Source organism: Peromyscus maniculatus, chromosome 11, assembly GCF_049852395.1.
Source record: "Peromyscus maniculatus bairdii isolate BWxNUB_F1_BW_parent chromosome 11, HU_Pman_BW_mat_3.1, whole genome shotgun sequence".
Taxonomy (NCBI): domain Eukaryota; kingdom Metazoa; phylum Chordata; class Mammalia; order Rodentia; family Cricetidae; genus Peromyscus; species Peromyscus maniculatus.
The window spans coordinates 59,721,830-59,740,407 of record NC_134862.1 but is presented as its reverse complement, the minus strand read 5'-3'; the positions used below and the strand labels follow the sequence as shown (position 1 = coordinate 59,740,407).

Below are 18,578 nucleotides of genomic sequence, written 5' to 3'. Positions count from 1 at the left end.
TAAGTTGCCCAATACCTCTATAAAAAACCTTATAGCCATGCTTGAGATAGGATATCAGTGAAAGCTGGAGGGAGATGAAAGAAATGTAATGGGAGTAAATACGGTCAAAATACTTTATATATATATATATATATATATATATAAATATATATATATATATATGAACATATAATGAAACCCGTTAGTGTGTTTGATTACATATGCTAATAAAAAACTGAAAAATGGGGGGTGGGCTGGGGGAAAGGGGAGGGGGGCAGGAAGGGGGAGAACAAGGGAATCTGTGGCTGTTATATAGAACTGAATAGTATTATAAAATAAAATAAAATAATAAAAAAAACTGAAAAAGAAAAAATGCTCAAAATAAGTTGAAAATTTTACAATACACATTTGCTTTGTGTAGCTGAATCCTACTGAAACACAGAGATGTACAGTTGTTTGGTGACTTTAGATAACCAGCTTAGATTTGAAGGTAAAGAAAACTGGTTTTCTGTGTATCGGAGAATCAGACAGAATACAAAAGATAGATAATTATGACGATTTTGTTTTTCCGGCTCACAGATATGTGTTGCGGTAGAGAGGGCTGTTTCAGAAGTTGCTTGAAGCACGGTTGTTTCACACTGGCGTGGACTGTGCAGGGGATGTTTGCATTCTCAAGTTCTATGGTCTGATGTGTGGGTTTTCCCTTTAGACACACGTTCCTCCCTTCTGGCTCAATGAAGATCACAGAGACTCGCGTTTCAGACAGTGGGATGTATCTTTGTGTTGCCACAAATATTGCTGGGAATGTGACTCAGTCTGTTAAATTAAGTGTCCATGGTGAGTACAGAAAGGCCAGCTTTGTCCACTGGCCCACAGTGCAGCCTATGTGACAGTGAACCTCTACGCTGTATGTAGACTAACTAAAGAGTGCTGAACTATTGGAATGTTTGGAATGTGGTTTTTTTTCTGTCCTCTGAAAGGCCTGTTATCTATCGACAAATTAATTATATTTTAGGATCTCAGTTTTTCTAGATGTCTGGTCATTTATCTCTATTGCTGTTTATGTACAGTGGAGAGAAATGTGTTTAAAATGTTGAGAGCTGGCTGTATTCTCACAGAACATGATACTTTTTAAATAGTCACATTTGGCATATAAAGAACCTGGTAACTGAGAAAAGACTTCTATCATTATTTGAGGTCTTCACACTCCTCTAACTGAGGTGTTTTAATCTACCACAGTCCACCAATTAATTATTCTTCCCTTCAGTGCTGATTATCTGTCTCCATGTCAGGTATTGCGTAAATACCAGACATCTAAATATCAGAGGAAGGCCGAGCGGTGGTGGCGCACGCCTTTAATCCCAGCACTTGGGAGGCAGAGGCAGGTGGCTCTCTGTGAGTTTGAGGCCAGCCTGGGATACAGAGTGAGTTCCAGAACAGGCTCCAAAGCTATACAGAGAAACCCTGTCTCAAAAAAAAAAAAACATATAAATATATATATATATATATATATATATATATATATATATATATATATATGAGGAAATGGTATGAGATGGTATTAGCCTGGCTTCATTTCTATACCAGTCCTGACAATGGCATCTCATTGAACTAGAGTTTTGACATCAGAAGGGGGTTCCATCATATATCAACTCTCAGACACTAGGTATCTTGCTTAACCTCTTTTATCTTAAGTGTTCTTTTTTCACAAAAGATGATAATAATGCTTTCAAACTTAGAAGGGTTTGTGACTGACGACCCTGAGAAAGTACTCAAGTTAAAGAGAGTGGGCCCTTTTAGACAGCTACATGGCATGTATTCTAATTAGACTCGTGACTCCATAGTACACAGTGCAGAGGCCTTTTTCTAGTGTTCTGATAAAGGTGCGTCAGTAAATTTTCTGAAGGAAGATCTGGAGAGAAATACAAGCTGTGTGTAATTTTTGTCTCTGAAATTAGGAAAAAAGCTTTTAGAGCATTTTTGTAGTGCCTGTCTTCCATAAAGGGCAGACAAACTGACTACACAGAGAGAATTCTGTTTTGCCCTCATATCAGAGAGGTTCCTGAAAGGGCTTTTAACCTTACATTACTTATGTACTAAAGGAAACTCACTACTGTTAAATGCTTACTATTCTTCAAGTTTGGGATTAAGAGTATTGTATTTGTCATTTCCTGTAATTCTTGTAGTATATTGGTACTGTGCCTGCACAGTTTATTTTGCCTGGATTGTTAAAGAAATAGGCCTCAAGAGGCTTGCTGGCACACCCTAGATCCCATATCTAGTAAGTGATTGTTCTACTCTTTTTGTGTGACTTCGTGGTAAGGCATTCTCATTCAGAGTATATATATATATATATATATATATATATATATATATATATATATAGAGAGAGAGAGAGAGAGAGAGAGATTTAAAAATATTTGATCATTAATGCTCAACTGTGATTTCCAGTTCCTCCAAAAATACAGCATGGAACTAGACACATAAAAGTCAAAGTGGGCCAGAGAGTAGACATCCCATGCAGTGCCCATGGGTCTCCACCTCCCGTGATCACCTGGGTTAAAAGCGGAAGGCCCGTGCTAACTGAGGGAGTGCAGCATCCTCGCAATCCGGATGGAACCCTGAGCATCGAGCAGGCTGTGATCTCAGATGCGGGGGTCTACACATGTATCGCCACGAACATAGCCGGCAGTGATGAGGCGGAGGTGACCCTGCATGTCCAAGGTGGGTTTTGACATAAGAGACGTGTATATGGTGGAATAAGGATGAGAGTGAAGCGAGACCCCCTGGGCTCTACACAGGATGTGCAATCATGGATCTCTTTGAGATTTTCTACATATAACTTTAGCTCTGAAGGGAGCATTATCCAGAAGCAAACAAATGATACTCTTGCTAACCCCAAGCGAAATTTTTTAATGTTTACTTTTGAAACAAAAGTCACTGGTGTCTATAATGGAAGCAGTCCTCAGTAACGGGCCACCCAGCGTTTCTGGTCTGGGAGAAATTGCAGCTGGAGCTAGTTGGAGTAGCATTTCACTTCATACCTCACCTCAACTGATCCCTGAGAGGTCATGGCTCACTGCTCCTCTATTGTTGTTGGCTTTATTTGGAGGTTTGTTGCTGAGGGTGGGCCAAGTGTCTGTCATGTTCTAGGCAATAGTGATGAAGTAGTGACAGAAAGCTTTCTTGAGCTGTTCTCATAAAACAAGCAAAGAAAGAAACAAGGTTCACAGATAAGGAAAAGCATGGTGGGTAAATTAAAATAGGATTACTGTTCTGGGAATGGGCTACTTTGGAATGGATTGCCAGGTAGGAATTATGTAATTCTCTGGAGTAGTATTTAGGGTGAGGGCTTACTGGCTGGCAGGAACTAGTACTAGAAGGTTTCTGTCTCACTCTGCTAGAGGGAATACCAGACAAAGGCAGGAAGTGAAGAGGAGTGGGTATAGAAATCAGCACAACACTTAGCACTTAATAAATGGGACGTCACAATTGCTAGGGTATGAGTGTCTAGGACACTCAATAAACCTTATTAAGTGCCCACATTTAGAGTCAAAGGAGAAAGATACACATTTCTAATATTCTTGCGAATCTCAGAGGCACATCATTATAGAGTCTACACAGAGCTTGTACAGAACATTAATCCAAATGGGTCTGCACCTGATAATAGCATATCTATAAGAAACCTATAAAAGGGGTAAAGGTTTGCATGGGAGTGTGAGGATAGGAAGATGCAGATATGGGAACATACATGGTGCTACATGATTGAACGGCAGGCAGCAGTGTCTGTTAGGAAACCAGAGAAGGGCAGACAATTAGCAGGTGACCATAACAGCCGCATCAAAGAATAAGGGAATCGGAATGGGAGAGTGTCCAAGGAAAGCCAGAGACAATGTATTTGTTTGTGTACTAGAACCACCCACAGTGGAAGACCTGCAACCTCCTTTTAACACTCCATTCCAAGAAAGACTGGCCAATCAGCGCATTGCATTTCCATGCCCTGCAAAAGGTATGTAATACTTAGGGATACAGGCATGGGTAGCAGGTTCTAAGTATGGGATATGGACAAATTTCTAAGTTTCCACCTGAAATTTCGAAATTTCTGCCTGCTAATCCTTGCTACAGCGTTTGAACATAACAGAAACTCTCTTCCTTCGAATAATTCTTTGGATTGGTATTTTTCCGTCATCCATGTTTTATTTCTCTCAGAAAAAGGATCTCCCAATCATTCAAGCTTGCTTAATCTAGGATTTTTTTCAAGATTCTTCCAGTCTTTTTTTAAAATTATTTTTCATTTTATTCTTTCTGGAAATGTTTTCTTGTTTAAAATGTTGCATTTGATCTGTTCACAACATTCCCTATTAATATCCATTAGCAATGGGTATAAATCAGAGTTATCCTCTGTCTGAGGCACTTTTATTTTAATCCTTTTTTTTTTCCTTCCTAGGTCTACTCACACTGGTCATTTTGGGACCATGTCATATGTAACATGTATCTCAGTGGCTTTTTAAAACCCTTTAAATATACTACCATGTTTTCTGCCAGGAGCTGGTCCAGTGTCTCTCCACAGGGGCCATCGTTTCTGCCCTCTTTGCTCTGGGTGCTAAGCACACATTCGAGACATTCTCTTACATGTGCATCCATCTACAATAACTCAAACTTGCCTGTGGTAGTCCTGGCAAAGTCTAAGCAGAGTTCTTTTCATAGCCTCCTGGCCTGGGCAGGAGGACTCCAGGCAGCTGCCAGCAACAGTGCCCCAACAGGTACCTCTTCTTAGTTGTCCCCGGAGTTGGCAGCAGTTAAGGCCAGCAGAGCTGCCTGTGTTTAGTAGTGACCACTCCCCTCCTTTCTCCATAGCTATCTCCAGTATCTGAAGAAAGGTAGCTCTAACAGATTGTTCAGACATCTGAAAACGTTGCAGTAATAGTTCTCAGGGCCACTGACAGCTAGAGAGACAAGACGTGGAGAAGAGGCATCTTCAGAATGGTGTGAGTTTGTGTAGGTCATGTGGGGTCAGCTGCCCCTTGACCCTACCTGTGGCGTAGCGGCTTTTCAGCCTGCGTGGATCCCTTACTCTCAAGCTGGCTTCCCTGACTTCCCATTTCCACAAGGAACCATCTTTTCTTAGGCCCTCATTTCCTTCTGAAATAGAGTTCTTGGGTGCGTTCAAAAGTGGTTAAATGAGTTTTCCTTGTCTTTTATTTTGTGTGTGTGTGTGTGTGTGTGTGTGTGTGTGTGTGTGTGTGTGTGAACAACTTTGAGGAGTCAGGTCTCTCCTTCCGCTGTCTGTTCTGGGGACCAGAGGCAGTCATCAGACGTCAGAACAAGGGCTTTTAGCCACCGGCCATCTCACCAACCCACTTTTTGTTGTCTTTGCTGGGGATTTCATCTTGACAATACTAGTACTTATAGGTAAAAGACAATGCTCTGATTTCCTTCCTTTTATTTGTCTACTTACTTTTTATGAGTTTCTTCAATAAATGTTACTTGCGAAGTCTGACTGTTGTCCACAAAGGAAAGAGTAGGAACATAGGAAATGATTATAACCTCTGATGTTCCCTCAGAATGTGGACAGACAGATGGAGATGATCAGTTTTACCATCTTTTCCACATTAGTCAAAAATCTTACACTGATCAAGATTAAACAGGCTGATTTTTTTCATTTTTCTCCTTACAAATATGCCTTTCATAATCACTTTTATAAGACATTAATTAATATTGGGTTTAGCTTCATCAGTATATTGCATCTATTTCTGCCATCCTTTTGGCCTTATCTCGGATTGTATGTACTACTTTTAATATATTTAATACTTTAGTATTGATTGCTAACAACATCTTATGGAATATATTGTTTTTTTCCCCTTCTGGTCACCGTAGTGAACTCACCAGGAAAAACGTTTTGTATCTTATACTCTGAGTTTTCTGATTAAAAGCAACTTTGATCACCTAGAAGCCCCAGGTCTGAAAACTGATCAGGAATTAGAGTTATTCACTAACTATCATTAATTGTAGTGTTTTCACTTTCATCTTGAAAGTGGCACAGTGCCTCGGGATGCACATTATGGTCATCTGTTCTTGATGTATTTGATTTTTTTAAACTCTTTTCCCCTAATTTTGTTATAAAAGGCTGTAATTTCCTATGTAGGTACTCCTAAACCAACCATCAAGTGGTTACACAATGGTAGAGAGGTGACCGGCCAAGAGCCTGGTGTTTCTATCTTGGAAGATGGTGCGCTGTTGGTAATTGCTTCTCTTACACCACATAACAATGGCGAGTACATCTGTGTGGCCATCAATGAAGCTGGGACCACAGAAAGGAAATATCACCTCAAAGTTCATGGTAAATACAGATTAAAACGTTAAAACTAAGTAACTAAGAATATCACTCTTTCTAATTTTGCATATTTAATCAATATATTATTACTTAATATTGTGAATATATTAATATCAAACTGAAGATAGGAAATTGGTTTGCATTTATTTATTGTTCAAAATTTCACTCAATTTCTGGTTGAGACTTTACATCTCTCAAAGTTTAAATAGGAGATAAAGACACAGCATGAAAGCCTGCTCACGCTGATAAGTGATTTGCATGCCTTCTCCAGAGCAAAGCAGTTTCACATACACCATGTGTGTGACTTCTCAGAGATTGTTTTAAGACACAAATAAGTATGAAAACCTTATGAAAGGAACATGTATGATAGAATATATCCACTCTCTATACCTGGGCTATTTCATTGAACAATCTGTCTTGTGAATTTTTTAGGTCCTTATCTCTTATCTATAACATCTCATTACATGAGTTCATATGACATATTTAACCTTTCTCTACTGATGATAACTATTCAGATTGTTACCAGGTAGTTACAGTTTGCACCTGTATCATTTTGCACCTGTGTCATTTTGTAAGGGTATATGATGTTTAGATTTTGTTGATGATGGCTTCCATAGACACACATTCATTTCCACCAGCCAAGTAGTGAGTACTATATTTTATTAAATGCATCCCCTAAAACTTTCAATATGTGAAATGTTATTTCTTAGCATTATCCTAAATTTCTTCCTGAAAATGAAACCCTGACATAAAGTAAAACATTACATAGGGATTTTTATTTATACATGTCAGCTGACACATTTCATTTTATAAGAAAGTATGTGCTTGCACATTACTAGCTTTCTGCCATCATTTGTATTTGAAGTTTCTAAAGGGCTTTTTGGAGAAACTTGCAAGCTACCATTGATTACAAGACTGTCCAGTCATGACTCTCTCTTTTGCAGTTCCACCGGTAATTAAAGATAAGGAACATGTGACCAACGTGTCCGTGCTGGTAAACCAACTGGCCAGTCTGTACTGTGAAGTAGAAGGAACTCCATCGCCCGTCATTATGTGGTATAAAGATGACATCCAGGTACATGGAGACAACCAAGCACAGTATGCACAGTTCCCTGCCTCTGTGCCTGAATTAAATGGTGCAGAAACTAATTTCTTTTCAGTGATAACAAATGCCACTCTTCTTTTCTAACGGTGGAGTTTTATTAGCTTGGGAAATAACAATAATTTGTCTCATGCAGGTGACAGAGAGCAGTACTGTTCAGATTGTGAACAATGGGAAGATGCTAAAGCTCTTTAAAGTGTCTGCAGAGGATGCAGGAAGATATTCCTGCAAAGCAATTAATATTGCAGGAACCTCTCAGAAGCACTTTAGTGTCAATGTACTAGGTAAGGAAAACCTCTTTAGAAAACAAACCTATGGGTTAGATACATTTCTTATGGTATGACAAAACAGAGAGGTTAAAAAAATAAATTGATAGGAGATATACCATTTACATTAATCATTTATTCTGTTGTTTTCAATTTCAATTACTTATAATATAAAGATGGCTTTGATTCATATGTACCAAGGTGTCATAAACTTAAGAGTGCTACAGTGTATGTTAAGAGATACTTCTCTAGGCAGTAGCTACAGAGAGAACTGGTTAGGTACATAGGTAGCTGTGCAACATGGTGCAATGTGATTATGAATGTACATCTCCTGAAGCTAGCAGGATGCTTGAACTGGAAAAGGTCATGCATCCGTTTCCACCATAATCTAATAAATTACAGGAGCGAAATCAGCCCTGGTTGTAGTCAGGGGGAAGAGAAATCTGACAGAAGGGGATGGACTGCTGGCAGGAAGAGAATTCTGGAAGTGGGTCATCACTCTGCTAGAGTATGATACAAATAATTTTAATGGCTGTCATTAGTTTAATTTTCAGTCAATTTCTATGTGACATAAGTTCATTTCATGATAGATGAATTTCTCTTTTCAACATTTTATCAAAAGAGGTTTATAATTAGTGTTTGTAGTGAAAAATGAAGCCTAGAAGTAGTGTGTTCATAAAAATTAGCACTCATCAGTACAAAAATAATCAATTTCCTTACTCTCTCCAAACCTGAACTACATTATGTGTCTTTTCCTACAGTTATATTTATATTTAATCACAGGCACTTTAAACAACCTCAGCAATTTTTCTTATCACTGGTCTTGGCATTGTTTCCTCCTGACATTCATTCTCTCCATGAAGTCCATCTTTGTGCTGATGATTCCCAAATGCTCAGCTCTAGCTTGGAATTCCTTAAGCACTAGTAAAAAATATCTAGTCTTCACCTTACTATCTTTTTTATGTTTTTATCTACTTATTAAATTTGTATGTTATTTTAAGAGAGTCTCTCTAATATCTCACACTGGCCTCAAACTTGCAGTCTTCCTTGCCCCAGCCTTCCAAATGTTAGGACTATAGATGTGTGCCATGATGCTCATATTTCCTTAGCGTGTTGGCTGGAATGCCCTCTTTACATGTTATTGAATACCTTGGTGCTATATCAGACTAAAAGTTCCCAGTGACTATTTTCTCCACTAGATGTTGGGGTCTCTGAGTGACCTGCATCTCCACCCTTCCCCTGCTTTCTCCAGAGCTCCTGAAAGTTACCCATGTGTTTCCATGTCTACTTCCTAATTATCTACTTCTTTCCATTCCATGGTGAAGGCGTGTTTTAATTTATAACAGCCCCTTAACTTCCTTTCTGCACCCAATCATCATCAATCTGATCCATTCTTCACTCAGCAACCAGTGAGGTCTTCGTATAAATGTATTATTATGCTGTACCTCTTCCTCACTGAAACCCTATACTGCCTAATAATTTTCTGAAGATGACTATCAGACCACTTAACATAATACAAAGGAGAAGGTTAGATAGCAAGGAAAATATCCATGAACAGTTTCATTTGTATAATCCCAAGGATAAAAATGAGTATGTTCTTTTTCATGTTCTACATCATACTCATGCCAAGTTTTGTATAGACATCCTTCAATAAAAGATTAAGGTAGACCTGACCATATGAATTTAGAATTTGTAAGCCATATGAGATTGACATTGTTTATGCCATTCATAATCTGAAATGCATATCAATAATGCATTGGATTAGATGAACTTTGCTGCTCAACTACATTCCGTGACTTTTGTATACGAGTTTACTGTGCCTCAGAAAGACTTCTGTTCTGTCATTATGCTTGAAGGTAATTGTCCTGCTAACAAAATTTCATGAAAATGTTCCTATATTTGAACTTAACATTTGGGCACACAGTGTGACATGAAAGGGAGCTATTGTGGGATATTTTATTTATGACATTAATCTATTGTTGAAATACTTTGATAACCACTAACTGCCTGCTTCTTCCCAGGACCTTTGTGCTAAATCATATATTTTATGATAAAATGTCTTTGTTCAAGTTCCACCCAGCATAATAGGTGCCAGCTTCCCAAATGAAGTCTTGGTTGTTCTTAATCACAACACCACCCTGCAGTGCCATGTCAGAGGCACTCCCTTCCCTGCTATTCACTGGTTCAAGGACGGCAAGTGAGTGTCGTGTCTGTATCTGAGAGTGTAATGTATAAGAAAGAGATGCATCAGTGTGAAAGCCTTACCTCCCTTTTAATCACTTATAAAAAATATGTTAAATGACCTTGAAGGAGAAATGATGTATTAAAAAGTCTTGTAATACCTTTCACTTTTCAAATAACAAAGCTCTTTATAAATTTGGGGATTTATTATAGAAATAGATTAATGTATTATTATTGCACACCCAAATCCTCTGCATAAATATTAACAGTAAAAAACAGATTTCAATGAAGAGATAATCATGTCTTTCCAAGGGACTGAACTATTGAGAAGGGAAATGTGCTAGGGACAATATAATGAGTGTGCAGACTAGTTCTCTGTCTGACTAAAGTGGAAATCACAGAGAGCAATTGCACTTCCCAGAGTGTCAGCATCAAGGGCTTTGCCCACACTGACGTGGCTACAGTGACCTACAGTGGTTTGAGATGTTACTTCTTACTGTCTGTGTGTCTGAGGGGAAGATATCTAAAGGACTAGGCAGCAGGGAGTCTAGATTGTCTGTGTATAAAATATAGAATCCATTTAAGCTTCCAGGAAATTAACAAGACTGACAACACAGAAAAAATGAATTAGGAGTATAAATACAAGCACACAAGAAACATTAAAAGATTCTCATCCTCAGCAATATGATGCCTATACATAAAATATAATTTTGTTTCTCATAGGTCACTTTTAAAAATAAAGGTTTGAAAAGATCAAGAGTTGTCTGGATATGGCAAGTCAGGTTACAGTACTGGAGAGAATATAAAGCGATGTCCCTAGAGGCAATTTGATGCTGCACATTAAAATTGTTGTGTTCAGATACTGTCATTCAGGTCAGGGGTCACATCTCCGCTCCACAGACAGGACAGCAAACACACATGTCCAGCAGGAAGTTCATTTGCTGATATTCTCAGCCAATCTGCAGTGGTAGAAGAGTGAAAACTGGCTAATGCCAGATGTCAGGAGACAGACGACACACAAGACTAAGGGATTCATACCAAAGTAACTCCACAACTGCCTAACAGAGCACAGTGGAACTCAGGAGAACAGCACAGTGTCATTTGCAATAAACCTTAGACTTCTTCAGGGATACATGTATGAATGAAGACTGTCTAGTGAAAACAGATGGATAAAAATCAAACTGATAATGACGAGAGGTCAGAGAGAAGAGTCACATTTGTGGCAACAAATCAAGAATGATTTTCCAATACGAACACTTAAGTTTATTTGTTTAAATTTTATGTTCCCTTTATAATTAATAAGGAACAAAATGTCAATGTTTCATAAATTTAAGTAACATATTATCAAGTACTCACTCTTTTTTTAAAATCTCCTTCCCTCAAGTGTTCAGTCTTTAAAAAAAAAATCTTCAAATGTACTAAACCAGTGGTTCTCATCCTGAGGGTCACGACCCTTTGTAGAGTTGACTGACCTTTTCACAGGGGTCACCAAAGACCATCAGAAAACAAATATTTACATTATTATTCACAACAGTAGCAAAATTACAGTTAGAAAGTAGCAACAAAAATAATTTATGGTTAGGAGTCAGTACAACATGAAGAATTAATTGTATTAAAGGATTGCAGCATTAGGAAGGTTGAGAACCACTGTCTGAAACTATGGTACTTTTAACTTTTAGGCGATTTATATACAATGTCATACCAAAGAATAGTGAAGGGTAACAATTTACAAAATTAATGTCTTTTTTATTTATTGAGTAGACTGGATGCTGACTTATTAATATAGCAACACATTCAATAATTTATTATGTGACTAAGTCACTTTAAAAAAATATAACTATAAGTTTTAAAGCTTTTTTTCCTGAAAAATAGATTAAGGAACTTTAAAGTAATGATTCTTGAGAGATCACAGACTTTACTAAGTGAGATTTTTCAAGTATTAAACACACTGTTGGCAATGACATAAAGTGAGAATTTTACAAAAGTAGATGACTGAATCTTAGAAACAGACATCCCTGGAAAATGCACGAGCTTCTTTGGGAATAAATACTTTCAATATTTATGGTTATATAACATTTATATGTATTCCACTTTTTAGAAAGATTGGCATAGTCAGCATCATTGGCAAGTAATAACCACACATTTTCTTATAACTTCCCTTACTCTGAAGTTACTATGAAGCATTATCAAACTCTTAATTATTCTTCTCCACTTAATTTCACATTAAACCCCAAATTATAAAATGAGAAAGGAGAAGAATAATGAATGAATGAATGAAACAAATGGCAATCCCACTTAGTTCCTAATGATGTTATTAAATGATTAAAGATTGGAAGGGAAAGGTTCTCATCTCAAAGCAGTAGTTACCCAGTTTCTTTACTAATGTGGTTTAATACTTTTAGTCTGTGGAGTAGGCGCACTAATCACAGTGTATTTTTAAAACCAGTTTTGTCTCCTACTTTAACTTCATACCATGTAATTTTGTAATTAGTAACACAGGAAACACAGAGAAATTGAAATGGATCTCTGAAATAAATTTTTTTCTAGGCCTTTATTTTTGGGAGATCCCAACATTGAACTTTCAGACAGAGGACAAATTTTACATCTGAGAACTGCACGGAGAAGTGACAAGGGGCGCTACCAATGTTCTGTGTCTAATGCAGCAGGCAAGCAAGCCAAGGATATAAAGCTGACTGTCTATGGTATGTGTGACTTTCTGATGGTGTTGCTGAAAACTAAAGTTTACTCTAATATTCATTGTCCTTTCCCTCCATACTGAATACTTAGGAATGCTATTCAAGTAAAGAGGAGTCTAACTTTATGTTTTAAATTCTTACAAGCATTCAGTTTTTTTTAAGGCAATTTATCCTTATCTGTGGATTTATTCAGATTACATAGTAATTTTGATATGGTGAGGTATTCCCTAATTGGTTAGTATAAGCATAAATAAAATGCCTATGTCCTTAAAGACTTAAAAGAAAAACCTTAAAGAGTGTATAAATGCACAAAATACACCAAAGCAACTAGTATACCAGCAATTCAATTGTTATATTTTTATTCCATCTTGATTTTTATCCTGACCATATGGTAATATTTTTAATGCCATGTGTTCTTTTTTCCCCCATTGAATCTCTACCAGAAATAATGTGTCTTTGTTACTTTTCTATTTCTGTGACAAAACAGCTTATAAAAAAATATTTAATTTGGGGCTTACAGTTACAGAGGGTCAGAGTCCATGACCATCATGGTAGGGAGCATGGCAGTGGGCAGGGAGAAATGGCCCTGGAGCAGAGAGGGAACCTGGGAACAGCATGGGCTTTTGAAACCTCAAAGCCGGCTCCCAGTGACACACCTCCTCTAACACGGCCACACCCCCTAATCATTTCCAAACAGTTCCCCAAACTGAGGATCAAGCATTCAAAAATGAGCCTATCAAGACCATTCTCATTTAAAGCACCAAATAATGTAAGCCCCATTTTCACTAAAAAATTTCAACCACCAATTAAAGTGACTTTTAGAGTCAGTTTTATGAATGGAGCCATTAAGTAGACAGATGAATGTTATGCCACAGACACAACAGCTTCCATAGTAGAGAAGAATAGAACTCTTATGTTAGTGGTTCTTAGCAAGGCGTTGCAAGTAGTCATATGCGGTTAATGAGAAGTTAGTCCAGCCTGAGAGGTACTGTAAGGATAAAATGCATACCAGATATCAATGGTGGTCTGAAAACTTTATATGAGATATCTGGTTAATAATTTTATGTTATATTCTAAACTTATATTTTGAATATATTGGACTAAGTAAAATGTATTCTTAAAAATTACTTCCTTAGTTTCTTTTTATACTTTCAATGTGGCCTTTGGAGAATTTCAAATTACATATGCAGTTTAAGTTATGTTTTTATTGAATAGCAGTTCCAGTAATTAATAAGAATGTGGGCATTAGAGACAGATAAACTTGTATTTGGACCCAAGCCGTGCCACTTTGTGACTTCATGTGATTCTCTTGCCCCTCTGAGTTTCCATTTTTTAAATGGATTTAGTAATCGTGCCCATACAACAGTATTGCTATAAGCATAAAATGCTAGAAAAGTTTTATTTGGCGTTTAGTAAGGGTTCAATATATTTTTTTATCATTGTCTATTTAGCAATACCATTGCTTTAAAACTTAAAATATATGTAGGATCTAGCTCATTTCCTTCCTTCCTTTTCTTCCTTTGTTTCTTACAGGGTTTCACTCTTAGGCTAAATTTGCCTTAAACTCATGGTGATCCTCCTGCCTCTAATTACTAAGTGTTAAGACTGCAGGTGTGTGCCATCACACCTAGCTCAAAGTTAGCTTGATTTCTACTTAACAATTTCATTTACAATAAGACTTTTAAGATATAGGTGTCTATTTCAATCTTTAGTACCACTTTTAAATCAAAGAATTCATATTTAAAGCAGAATTTTTAATCATTTATGTGTATAAATGGAAGCCTATTGGGGAAATCAGTCATGAAAAGACATGTCCTCTATAAAAGTGCCATCACTCAAAGATTAGCTACATAGATGCCAAGTTAAACAAAAGTGTTATTACCATCAATGCTGTCCTAGCGGGGCCAGCCATTGAGACAACATGCACAGTGCCTTCCCAGGCTGTTGTATTGTTGCCAGGATCTATTGTGAATACATCTTGGAACTTCAGTAGGACTCCCATTTCTGTGGGGCTCGGATTTATTCACTTCAGATCCTCATGTTCACTCTGTGTGATGCCCTCAGGCACCCAGAAGAGAAGGATTCTGGGATTTTCTGATTGAAAGGCATTGTGGTATTGAGAAGTTCTGGGTATTCTAATTTGGGAAAACATATCCTTTCTTTTCTAGCAAGCTGCCCTATGCCGTCAAGTGGGTAGCTGTAGGCTTACTTTATTTCATTTGTGAAAATATGACTGTCATAAAATGAAAAAAACACAAATGCTGTACTCTAGATAGCTGAATGTGTATGTAGATTTCAAATTGAAGGTCTATTTCACCCTTCATTGTTGATTGTTTTCATTTACATCCTCATATCATCACATGAGGATGAGCAACAATAGAAATGAACATGAAAATTGTATCTGGATAAATGAAAAGAATGGGATGTGTAATTTGAAAAGTCATATGGAAACACACTACTGTAGCAGCTTCCTAAGATGTGATTATGCGTATATAAAAAAGAGTTTAAATGGAGTTACCCTATAATGAGGAGACAGTACCCAACTAAACACCGCATGTTAGCAAATGAAACCCTACTTCCAAAAATGGCTTATTCTTTTAGAGTTGTTGGCTAGTGAGTTACCATAGAACCCCAAACATTACAGGCTACTGCTAATGCTCTTGATTACTCTCCAAAACTAATGGTATGACCCTATTGCTGAAGACACTTCATACTTGATTCATAGAACATGGATGAGCCAACCTGGTACTGACCTGGAAGCCTTATCCCTACTGGATATCTTTTATGATGCTGGAAGGTGCTATGCACCATACCAGAGGAGAAAAGTCATTATCAATTGTAGAAGTAACCATCTTATTAAATAAGAAACACAGAGCCAATGCAGAGATGAAAGCCCAAGAGGTCAGAACTAAGAGCCTTACCCTTCACTGCTGCAGCTATCCTCTTCAGCCAAGAGACCAACTTCCTATGTGTTTGTCTTTATATAGACTTTCTGTTATGCCTTCTCATTGGTTGTAAACCCAACTACATGACCGCCTTGTCACTGCCTGTCTGTATAGACCTCCAGGTGTTCTATGGTTGGCATTGAGATTAAAGGCGTGTGTCTCCATGCTGGCTGTGTCCTTGAACACACAGAGATCCACCTAACTCTGCCTCCCAAGAACTGGGATTAAAGGTGTGCACCACCACCACCCAGCTTCTGCTATGGCTTGCTATTAGCTCTGACCCCCAGGCAACTTTATTTATTAACATACAAATAAAATCACATTTCAGTACAAATACAATATCACTGTAATCAATGCCACCCAGTTGTGAACCCTGCCAGCTACATTAACCGCTGGTCTGACGAGATATACCCACTGTGTAACGGTGGTACAGCCATCATGGGAGGAACCGACCGCTTTCTGTTTGGATCTAAGGCCTACTTTATGCAATGGAATCCAGCTCAATGCCTATTAGTATTCTGTTAAATCCACATAGTACTTGGTTCAGAAAGAGCTGACAGATTCAGGAAGTCTCTCTCTCTTGTCCAGATGGGAATTCTCTTGTCCAAATGGGAACTCTGGGGCAGGATGGAAGCTCTTATCTGGACCGGAAGTCTCTGGTCCAGAAGGGAAGTCGGGGGCAGGATGGGAACTGGGGGCCGGTCTCTAAGTCTCAGGAAGTGGCTGGAGTCTTGCCCCCAACTGGATCAGGCCCTCTGAATAGGTGAGACAGTCGATTGGCTTGATCTGTTTGGGAGGCATCTAGGCAGTGGTACCAGGTCCTGGGCTCATTGCATGAGTTAGCTGTTTGAAACCTGGGACTTATGCAGGGACGCTTGGCTCAATCTGGGAGGAGGGGACTGGATCTGCCTGGACTGAGTCTATCAGGTCAATCCCAGTCCTTGGGGGAGACCTTGATCTGGAAGAGGTGGGAATGGGGGGTGGGCTGGGGGGAAGGGGAGGGGGGCAGGAAGGGAGAGAACAAGGGAATCTGTGGCTATTATGTAGAACTGAATAGTATTATAAAATAAAAAAATAAAATATATATAAAAAAATTCACATAGTAGTAAAATGTGCTATACCTATAGATCAATATACTTCTCAACACTTTTCAAAGAAGCTTCTTACAGTAGCTGACAATTAAGAGAGTGACTTCCCACAGGTCAGCATACAGAGAGTACAGACCGTGGAGTGCTCATCACTAAGTGAAGTATATCTATCACACTTCTCCCCACAAGTCTCAGATCTTCCCTGAAGAGAGGGTGGGAAGATCGTTAAAGCCACAGGTGGTGGATAACGTCTAGAAACAGTTTCTTCGGGACAGAATAGAGCAGTTGCATGTATCAATGCTCAGCAGTTGTGACAGCATCCACAAGGCCTGCATAAGTTCAACACAGACAAAAATCTCAGCATAGTGTTGGGGATGTGAGCACAAAATTATTTAATAGGGCTATTTTTCCTGTCATCCAAATTGATAACAAGTGTTCATATGTTACTATTGATGATTGGTAATGGGATTATATTTGTTGTAGTTTTGAAAATGTCTTTCCCATAGATAGGCCCTGCTCAATACTGCTGTTAATTTTTAACAGGAGTTTTTACTGAGCATATTCATTTCTAGGAAAGCATTCATAACATTCTATTACATTCTTTTTTTGATATTTGCTTTTTAATGTGCCATTGCAAATAGGCAATTAATCAGTTCTAGTTGAAAGCCGTGTGGAAGGTTCTGTTGCAAGGATAAATGGAATGTCTTGAATGTGGAGACTTACACATTTATATCAAACATTGGTAGAAGAGTTGTTTGGGTTCAGAAGATATAATAAATATTTGTGGGTGAATCAAGTTCTCACTTCTGGTTTGAGCCTTTGACAGCCTGAGAAATGTATTAAGTAGCCTTAGACTACATGAGGCTGAAAGAATCGAATAACTGCTATAATACTAATTTGCATATTTAGTGTCTTGTGCTGTAATTTTAAATTGAAAGCACCATTTGAAGCAAAACAAGTTTCCCAAACTCTTCAATATTTAATAACAGCATTTAAGCATGACACTTCTCATTCAGAGAAAAATTTAATGTCAGCTCTGAACTCACTAAACACGAACATAAAACTTTAGCAATACTAAAACTTGCAACTGCTTCTCAGAAGTGGTCATGGAACTCATGATGTTCATATCAATAACAGCAAATGAAACACACCATTGGCACTAGGGGATCATTAACACACAACCATTCCGTGCAAAGCACTTGCTGAAAAGTAATAGTCATGGAACACAGATGTTTAAACATCACATCTTCAAGCTCTGTATACTCCATTCATTCTTTTTTTTTTTTTACTTCACATATTTGTTTTTACCATCATCAGTTGTGACAAATCTTAGCAAATTCCAATTCAACTAGCATTGCTTGGACTTCCCTGAGGATATTTTGTTCTGCATAGATTGTTCTTAGAGACCAATTCTTCATGGTTGTCGAACTTTGCACCAACTCCCCAGATAAGCCCAAACAGCTTAGTCTTGGTAACATTTGTCAAGAGTGTCAAAGGCAAGAATAGTCGACGGGAGAAATTGCCCTTTAAAACTGACTCTTCATATTGCCCCCAGAGTCATCAGCTGCCAATCACCAACAAGCTGATTTTCTCTGGATATATTTCTTTCTTCGGCTGCTGCACCATAATTAATTTAAGTATACCACCATTGAAAAATGACCTTCTTTGCTGCCTAAGATGCTACATAGGAACTTACTTTGTTTTAGTCTCTTTTTTTAACTTTTTGATTTTTGTAAAGAAATTATTAGGCTGAAACATTCCATTTCACGTATTCTAATATTTCAAATTGTTGCCTATCTTTGAATTAGGAATATTGGGATGAGTGCTTAGTCTGTTTCCATTTATGCTTTAGGAGATGTAGTGTCAACCCTGTGTATGTAAAGCTCTGCCTTTTAATTTTACAGCAAGAGAGACCCCATCACACTGTTCCACTCCTCTCTTTTTTTCTTGTTTTGTGATGACAAATATGCACCGGGGACAAAATTAA

The 18,578-nt window shown here is 37.9% G+C and overlaps 1 protein-coding gene across 3 annotated transcripts in view; it reads left to right on the top strand.

The window, feature by feature from the left end:
- The window catches only part of Hmcn1 (hemicentin 1), a 440,991-nt gene that overhangs the window by 243,834 nt on the left and 178,579 nt on the right, over positions 1 to 18,578 (top strand). For all 3 annotated transcript variants that reach the window (XM_076547592.1, XM_076547591.1, XM_076547593.1), the window contains 8 exons: positions 689 to 816; positions 2,431 to 2,703; positions 3,893 to 3,988; positions 6,125 to 6,319; positions 7,258 to 7,388; positions 7,552 to 7,699; positions 9,752 to 9,878; positions 12,410 to 12,564. In XM_076547592.1, coding sequence (XP_076403707.1) covers positions 689 to 816; positions 2,431 to 2,703; positions 3,893 to 3,988; positions 6,125 to 6,319; positions 7,258 to 7,388; positions 7,552 to 7,699; positions 9,752 to 9,878; positions 12,410 to 12,564 — 1,253 coding nt within the window. The remainder of the gene's footprint in view (positions 1 to 688; positions 817 to 2,430; positions 2,704 to 3,892; positions 3,989 to 6,124; positions 6,320 to 7,257; positions 7,389 to 7,551; positions 7,700 to 9,751; positions 9,879 to 12,409; positions 12,565 to 18,578) is intronic.